The sequence below is a fragment of the Elephantulus edwardii genome, unplaced genomic scaffold (genome assembly GCF_000299155.1).
Source record: "Elephantulus edwardii isolate Elephantulus edwardi_28Jun2011 unplaced genomic scaffold, EleEdw1.0 scaffold00062, whole genome shotgun sequence".
NCBI classification, from domain to species: Eukaryota; Metazoa; Chordata; class Mammalia; order Macroscelidea; family Macroscelididae; genus Elephantulus; species Elephantulus edwardii.
Genome location: NW_006399812.1, coordinates 2384745 through 2393830, shown reverse-complemented (window position 1 = coordinate 2393830; position 9086 = coordinate 2384745). Strand labels below are relative to the sequence as shown.

The 9086-nt window shown below is 44.4% G+C and overlaps 1 protein-coding gene across 1 annotated transcript in view; it reads left to right on the top strand.

The window, feature by feature from the left end:
• Positions 1-2043: 2043 nt before the first annotated feature.
• The window catches only part of LOC102862956 (40S ribosomal protein S23-like), a 14522-nt gene continuing 7479 nt past the window's right edge, over positions 2044-9086 (top strand). Inside the window, exon 1 of the mRNA XM_006887858.1 lies at positions 2044-2433. Coding sequence (XP_006887920.1) covers positions 2044-2433 — 390 coding nt within the window. The remainder of the gene's footprint in view (positions 2434-9086) is intronic.

The following is a 9086-nucleotide window of genomic DNA, read 5'->3' as shown; positions in this document are numbered from 1 at the left end:
CACACAGTCTGAAGGTGCTCGAACAGCCCTGTGCTCCAAGAACCACAGGGCCCAGGGGTCCAGGTGGCACAAGAGGCAGTGCTCATGGTCACAATGCTTTTAAGAGCGTGGATGGTTCACATGGTTAATATGTTGCCAACTAACCAAGAGGTTGGCAGTTTAGATCACCCAGAGACGTCTTGGAAGAAACAAAGGACAGTCTACTCCTGATAAGTCAGTCATTGTAAACCCTTCAGAGCACAGTTTGACTCCGACACATGGAATCACTGAATCTGAACTGACCCCACAGTTGCTGGTACTGACGCCGCCCTGTGCTGAGAGGCAGTTTCCAGAAAGAGGCTGCCTAGGCTTCCCCACAGGGAAATGACTGAGGAGACCACAGTGACTGCTAGTTCTGAGAGAGGGCACCTGGGGACCTGCCTGGTAGCCACCTGGCCCAGCGCCTCTGCAGTCCTCAGTTTCCAGGCTGAGCACTGCATTCTGGAGCATGGAGAGGACTGAGGAGAGGGGAAGATGGGAGAGGAGCTGAGTGGATGGGAAGGGGTGGTGTACACACTAGAATGGTAAAGACATGGCGAGTTGACCGTGCTCGACTGTTAGCCCTGGCTAACCCTGTGGGACCAAGGCCAGCCACTTGGCCTTGCTGTGCCCTCAGCTGCTAAAGGAAATGAGAAGTTTCAATCCATCCTTTGGTGCCCTCCAGCTCTAACCTGCTATGAACCCGGAAACCAATGGGTCTGGAAAGCCTGGTTTTCTCAGCTCTTGAGGGCTGCTGTGACACAAATACCAGCAGCTGGCTTTCAACAAAAACTCAGTGCCATGGAGTTGGAACTGACTCAGAGCTGACTCTCCTGCAATGTTTCTGAAGGCTGTAAATCACATAGGAGGAGACGACCCACCTTTCTTCTGAGGATTGCTGATGGATTCAAATACCAAAGGCATCACATCACCTTCATGTTAGCAGAGTTACTCCCTGTGGACTATACTATCAACTCCTTGGCTTCAAAGAAGAAAAATTTAGTTTTCAAAATTCTGCAAGCTGCAAGTCCCAATCAGGGTTTCTGCTGTGTCCACCCCTTCCTGGTCATTAGACTGGAGCTTGCTTTGGTTCCTGGTCTTAATGGGGACCCTCACATTGAGTCAGCCCCCAACCCACCTCCTGCATGTCTCCTGATCTACCCTGCTATTCAGAACTCAGAAGTGTCATGGCCTCATTAGCATGACAACAGAAAATTCCTATTTCTAAATTGTATCATACCTGCTCAGTTATTCTTCTCAACATAGAAAATCCATCTTTCCAAATTGTATCACACTCATTCAGTACCCCAACATCACTCCAAAATGTTCATTCTTCTTGACTAGAAAGTGATTAAAAATACCAGAGATTGGATCAGGCACATCTTAGTCTTTGAACTGACACCATTGCTTGACTAGCGTGCTCCTTGGAGGCAAGGATAGTAGAACTTCACCTCATATACTTTGGGCGTGTTGTTGAGTGAGGGGCCAATAGACCAAACCTCCATAGTTGTATCTTTTTCACAGCAGGACCTTAATATCTGGAGGTAAAGACACTCGAGTTCACCCTGGTGGTCAAGAGACTCAAAATCTTGCCACACCATAACCACCACTGAGAGGTTGCCATGGTGAAGAGGGGCCGTCACAGCAGCCAGGGCAGTAAAACTTGGGAGCATTTTACCGCAGGCTGCACGCTGATGGGAATACAGTTTTATTCTGTATGAGGTGGGGAAGATCCCTAAACGTATTCATTATGACCTAGTCTCTTTTGAAGAATGGAAGACTTGTGAACCTCAGAAGAAAACTCATTGATGTGGATAGAGTCCAGTTCTGAACAATAGTGACCCCCTGCGACAGAGGAGAACAGCCCCACAGACCTATTAAGGCTGTAACCTTGCAATAGCTGCTGAATGCTTTAACCACTGTGCCATCAGGGCTCCTTGAACTTAGGAGACAGGGTAAGAAATGTGTCCTTTAACAAATCTAAGTGCTTGGCTTCCTGTTTATGCCTCTCACTGTTAGTGGGGCATGGCCAACAGGGGCAAGTGTCGAGGTCATTGTACCGCCATGAAGCTACACAGCCACCAACAAGACCAGCGGTGGCCTGAGAAACAGTGCAGAGAAGCCCATTCGGACGCAGCTCTGAAGGCCAGTCCTGTGGGAGGTGATTCCAGCACTAAGGGAATTGTGTTGAGAAAACTGAGTGTTCAGCCCAAGAAGCCAAATTCTGTTGTTAGAAAGTGTGTCAGAGTCCAGCTCATCAAGAATGGCGGGAAAAGCACAGCCTTTGTGCCCGATGACGGCTGCTTGAATTTTATTGAGGAAAACGATGACGTTCTTATTGCTGAATTTGACCACAAAGTTCTTGCTGTTGGTGACATTCCTGGAGTCTGTTCCAAGGTTGTCAAAGTGGCCAGTGTATCTCCCCCGACACACACATTCTCTAGCCTTTATTTTTTAAAATTTTTATTCATTATTGAATATTTTCCCCTCCCTCTCCCCAAGCCCACCACACGAGCTCCAGTTGTTCCAGATTGTTCTCCTACATATAATACCTAATCAGTGTATCTATTCTGCCCTTATACAAAGGCAAGAGGAATGGCCAAGATCGTTTTAAAAAAATTATTATATTCATTTTAATGAACATTTACAGAGATTTTGGATTTCCATTCATTCATTGTTGCACCTTTCTCCCTGCCCAGCCCTCTCCCCCAGTTCACTCCTCTCTTTGAAAAGTAAAAGAAAAATTCTTTCATTGGTATACAATCCCCCTGCCCCCACCCCACCCACCCCAGCTCTGCCCCAGTACACTCCACTATGCAACCTTAATTCTGGACTCTTGTGATAACCATAATACCCTATCATATCTCATGGTTAAACTGTTCTCTCCCTCATCTATTTCAATGTAGTATATACATAATTTATCCAGTTTTTCTCAGTCTTACTCCAACCCTGATGTCAGTCCCATTCTACAACAGTGGCACTATGCAGTATTTGTCCTTTTGTGACTGAGATACTTCACTCAGCATAATGTCATCCATTTTTAAGAATATTGCATGAGTTCCTTGGTTTTCAATGCAGCATAGTATTCCATTGTGTGAATATACCACAGCTTCTCTATCCATTCATCTGTTGATGGGCACGTGGGTTGTTTCCAACTCTTTGCTATCATGAACAAAGCCGTGATAAATATGGGTGTGCATATATCTGCTTGGATGTCGGTTATGGTCTCTTTAGGGTATATTCCCAGTAGTGGAATTGCTGGGTCAAATGTTTTCTCTATTTGCAACTTTTTGAGAAAGGGCCATACCACCTTCCACAGTGGTTGCACCATTTTACACTCCCACCAACAGTGAATAAGGGTTCCAGTCTCTCCACAACCTCACCAGCATTTGTTGCTTACTGTTCTGTTAAATTTTGCTATTCTGACTGGGGTGAGATGATATCTCATAGTTGTTTTGATTTGCATCTCTCTCAGAGCTAGGGATTTTGAACATTTCTTCATGTGCTTGTTGGCCATCTGAATGTCTTCTTTGGTGAAGTGTCTGTTCATGAAGAAAATGTCCCAGTAATAAATTTGAAGGCATTCTCCTTCCATGTGATTTAAAGCCACCGTCACCCTCCCCCCAAATCCACTGGAGGGTCAACTACCAGTCAGTTCCAGATTAGTGGCAATGAGTGAGCTGCTCACTGTGACGGGCATCGCCTAGCAGGTGAGGCAAGTGCACTGTCTCCACTTTCTAGAGCGGAAGCCGAAGCTGAGACCCACACACTCTGGGGACAGAGCTGAGATTCACAGTGTGCTGGTTTCTTAACCCCAAGCCATGCAGATGAGAGAGACTGGCATAAAGGAAGAGAATTTCAAAACAGGCAGAACTTAGTGTATAAATGCGTAAAGACACTCCAAGAAATGGAAACACAGTGAAGGTTTAAAGAATGAAATGAAATGTGAAACTTGTTTTCTCATATGTTTGGATCAAGTCAGGTATTTATCCTCTAAACTCTGCCATGAAAATTCCCTGGATAATTTCACCTCTCTGAAATGTAATTTCCTTCCTTGCAAATGGTGCATATTCACTGGTAGGGATGTTGAGTTAAGTATACCAGAAGCCGTGAAAACACTTTCAGAGGTTGAAGGCAGGATAAATACAGGATATCATTGTTAAAATAGAGTGAGTTTATGGGCAACTAGCGAATTACTTGTGTGAATCATGACCATTTATGAAGTACTAAAAGAGAGGATGCATTAAAAAGCCTCTGCTGTTGCTGTTTCCTGCTCCCAATATATAACAAGCTTCTCAAACAATTTCACTTCCTTCCTTCTTCAAGGGATGAATCTGGCTGGAGACAGCACACCGAGCTGGAGAGCAATTCCCTGGTGGAGACCGCCCTCGTGCGGCAATTTCTCAACTGACAGCTCCATCTCTGCTCCAGGGGATTAAAAGGTACCAGATGTCTTCTAGGGCAGGTCTTCCAACTCCACAGTGCACATAGTAGATCATCATAGAGCACCCACGAGGCCACCTAAGTCACCATCTCAGCTTCCATCCCAAGAGTCCCTTTTCTCCTCTCCTATGAACTAAGTGAAAAGATTTTTTCTTTTTCTCCTATTATGTTTGTTGTTGTTGTTGTTGTTGTTGTGTGCCGTCGAGTCATTTGCGGCTCATAGGAACCCTATGTACAACAGCCCTAAACCCTGCTCTATCCTGTGCCGATCGCACTGCCTCTGACACATCCATCCCTATTACCCCAGTCACTGAATCAATCCACCTCATAGAGGGCCTTCCCTTCCTGCGTTGTCCCTCCACCCTCCCAAGCATGATGACCCTCTCCAAGGACCTGTCCCTCCTTATAACATGTCCAAAATATGTCAGATGAAGCCCCAGAATCCTTGCCTCTAAGGAGCAGCCTGGTTTAATCCTCTCCAGGCTGAATCTGTTTTTTCTCTTGGCAGTCCATGGTATACTCTTCTGCAGTACCACAGCTCAAAGGCATCAATTCTCCTCCTATCCTCCCTAGTCATTGTCCAACTCTCTGATACATAACAAGTAATTGCAAAGACCATGGCCTGTACCAGACACACCTTAGTATCCAGAGACACACCGTTGCTCCTGAGTTCTTTAGGGAGGTCCCTAACAGCAGACTTTCCCATCACAATACGTTTTTTTATTTCCTAGCTGCTGGTGCCAAGAGTGTTGACCATGGAGCCGAGCAAACTAAAGCTGTGAACAATCTCAATCTCTTCCCCATCCATCCTGATGCTGCCAGTTGGTGCAGCGTTGAGAATCTTTGTCTTCTTGGGCCTATGGTGATGAAGGAAGAAGGTCAAGCTGCTTTGAAGGAAATAGCAAAATATAAGGCCCCAGGAATAGATGGTATATACCAATTGAGATATTTCAGCTAACAGATGCTGCCCTGGATGTGCTCACAAAGTTGTGCCAAGAAATCTGGAGAACAACCACTTAGCCAACTGACTGGAAGAGATCTATATTTGTTCCCATTCCAAAGAAGGGTGACCCCAACAGAGTGTGGAAACGACAAAATTATATTATTGATTTCACATGTAAGCAAGATTCTACTGAAGATTATCCCAAAACGACGAACAGCACATCAGCAGAGAACTGTCAGAAGTCCAGGCTGGGTTTAGAAGAGGTCGTGGTACTAGGGATATTGTAGCTGATGTTAGATGGATCTTAGCTGAAAGCAGGGAATACCAAAATAATGTATATCTGTGTTTCATTGATTATGCAAAGGCATTTGACTGTGTGGATTATAACAAACTGTGGCTGACTCTGAGAAGAATGGGAATCCCAGAACATTTAATAGTTCTAATGTGAAACCTATACTTGGACCAAGAGGCAGTCGTCAGAACAAAGCAGGGTAACTCTGCATGGTTCAAAATTGGGAAGGGTGTACGCCAAGGATGTGTTTTATCTCCATACCTTTTCAACCTGTATGCAGAGCAGATTATCCGAGAGGCTGGGCTCTATGAGAAGTGTGGCGTCAGGATTGGTGGAAGATCTATTAACAATCTGCGTTATGCAGATGACACAACCGTGCTTGCTGAAACTGAGGAAGACCTCATTCACTTGCTGCAGAGGTCAAAGGACTGCCTTCAGTATGGACTGAGGCCATTATGTTTGTTGTTGTTGTTATGTGCCATCAAGTTGTTTGGGACTCATAGCGACCCTATGTACAACAGCCCTAAACCGTGCTCTATCCTGTGCCAATCTCAATGTCTCTGACACACCCATCCCGAGTACCCCAGTCACTGAATCAATCCACCTCATAGAGGGTCTTCCCCTCCTGCGCTGTCCCTCTACTCTACCCAGCATGATGTCCCTCTCTAAAGACCTGTCTCTCCTTACAACATGTCCAAAGTATGTCAGACGAAGCCCCAGAATCCTTGCCTCCAAGGAGCAGCCTGGTTTAATCCTCTCTGTGATGAATCTGTTTGTTTTCTTGGCAGTCCAGGGTACATTCAATACTCTCCTCCAGCACCACAGCTCAAAGGCGTCAATTCTCCTTCTATCCTCCCTAGTCATTGTCCAACTCTCTGATGCATAACAAGTGACTGCAAAAACCATGGCCTGTATCAGGCAGACCTTAGTCTCCAGAGAGACACTGTTGCTCTTGAGTATTTTGGAGAGGTCCCTAACCGCAGACTTTCCCATCGCAATACGTTTTTTTATTTCCTAGCTACTGATGCCAAGAGTGTTGACCGTGGAGCTGAGCAAACTGAAGCTGTGAACAATCTCAATCTCTTCCCCATCCATCCTGATGCTACCGATTGGTCCAGTGGGGAGAATTTTTGTCTTCTTGACATTGAGCCTCAGTCCATATTGAAGGCTGCAGTCCTTGACCCTCTGCAGTAAGTGCATGAGGTCCTCCTCAGTTTCAGCGAGCAGGGTTGTGTCATCTACATAACGCAGATTGTTGATAGATCGTCCACCAATCCTAATGCCATGCCTCTCCTCATAGAGCCCCGCCTCTTGGATAATATGCTCTCCATACAGGTTGAAAAGGTATGGAGACAGGGCACATCCCTGGCATACACCCTTCCCAATTTTGAACCATGCAGTATTACCCTGTTCTGTTCTGACGACTGCCTCTTGGTCCAAGCATAGGTTTCGCATTAGTACGATTAAATGTTCTGGGATTCCCATTCTTCTCAGAGTCAGCCACAGTTTGTTATTATCCACACAGTCAAATGCCTTTGTATAATCAATGAAACACAGATAGACATTTTTTCTGGTATTCTTTGCTTTCAGCTAAGATCCATCTAACATCAGCTACAATATCCCTAGTACCACGACCCCTTCTAAACCCAGCCTGGACTTCTGGCAGTTCTCTGCTGATGTACTGTTCCAGTCGTTTTTGGATAATCTTCCGTAGAATCTTGCTTGCATGTGAAATCAATGATATTGTTCTGTAGTTTCCACACTCAGTTGGGTCACCTTTCTTTGGGATGGGAACAAATATTAATCTCTTCCAGTCAGTTGGCCAGTGGCTGTTCTCCAGATTTCTTGGCACAACTTGGTGAGCACATCCTTCCATTATGTTTACAAAGTTTAAATTTGGTTTTGCAAGATCATTCAAATGGGGTTGAGGGGTGAGGGAGAAGTTGCAAAAACAATGTAATTGCTCATAAGAAAAAAAAAATTATACACAATTTCTATTTTATTCTACAAAATTATATGCAGAAAGCTGTTGTTTAGTGCTGTGGAGTTGAGTACGACCCACAGCAAGCCTATGAACAACAGACCTGAACCCTGTCCTACTCTGTGGCATCCTCGCATTTCCTGACACACGAGAACCCATTGCTGCAGTCACTGCGTCAGTCAGCCTGGTCGAGGGTCTTCCTCTCCTTCACCGTCCTTCTGCCTTTCCGAGCATCATGTCCCTCTCCGAGGATTAGCCCCTCACTCTGGAAACTCTATGAACTTTGATAAATGTTGACAGCTGTAAAGAGGCTTCAAGCCTTTTGTTCATAGGGTCACTATGAGTCGTGCTCGAAATGAAGGCAGTCAACAACAAACTAACAACATGCCTGAAATATGTGAGGCAAAGCTTTATCATCCTTGGCTCCAAGAGCAATCTGGCTGCCCCTTCTCCAAGACTTATTTGTTTGCTCTTTGGCAAGTCTATGGTCAGTGCTCTTCTCCAACACCACAGCTCAAAGGCATCAGTTCTTTGTTTGTCATCATTCATTGTCCAGCTGTCACATGCATAGCAAATGATCAGAAAGCCTGAATCATACACACTTTAGTCCTCGAATTGATATCATTATTCCTCAGTAAAATGGGGAAGTCCCTACCTGCAGACTTTCCCAGTGCAGTGCATCTCCTGACTTCCTAACTGCAGGTACCAAGGGTGTTAATTGTGGATCCAAGTAAGATGAAGTTGTTAATTGTTTCAAGTTTTTCTCCATTTGTCATGATGTTGCCTATTGGTCCAGAAGTAAGAATTTTTGTTTTCTTGATATTGAGATGCAATCCATATTGAAGCCTATAAGCTTTGATTTTCTGCAACAAGTACTTCAAGTTCTCACTTTCAACAAGCAAAATTGTGCCATCTGCATAATGCACTTTTTTATTAGTCTTCCTCTGATCTTGATGCGACTTTCTTCCTCATAGAGTCCACTTTGCTCAGCTTATCGATTGAAAAGGTAAGTATGGAGAGAACATACACAGAATAGATTGCTCAAAATAATCATATAAAATTACATTTTAATATTCAACTTTTTTAAAAGCAAAAACGTTGAAAACAATTTTCGTTGAATGTAACATAAAAATAATTTTTAAAAGCAAGGACAAAAGAGATGGTACTTGCTAAAATATACAATAAAACACAAAACTGTTGCACACCCATGTTTATCGCGGCTTTGTTCACAAAGCAAAGAGCTGGAAACAACCCAGGTGCCCATCAACAAATGAATGGATAGAGAAGCTGTAGTATATTCACACAATGGAATACTACACTGCATTGAAAAAACAAGGAACTCCTGCAATATTACTCAAAATGGGTGACTCTGGAGGACATTATGCTGAGTGAAATATCTCAGTCACAAA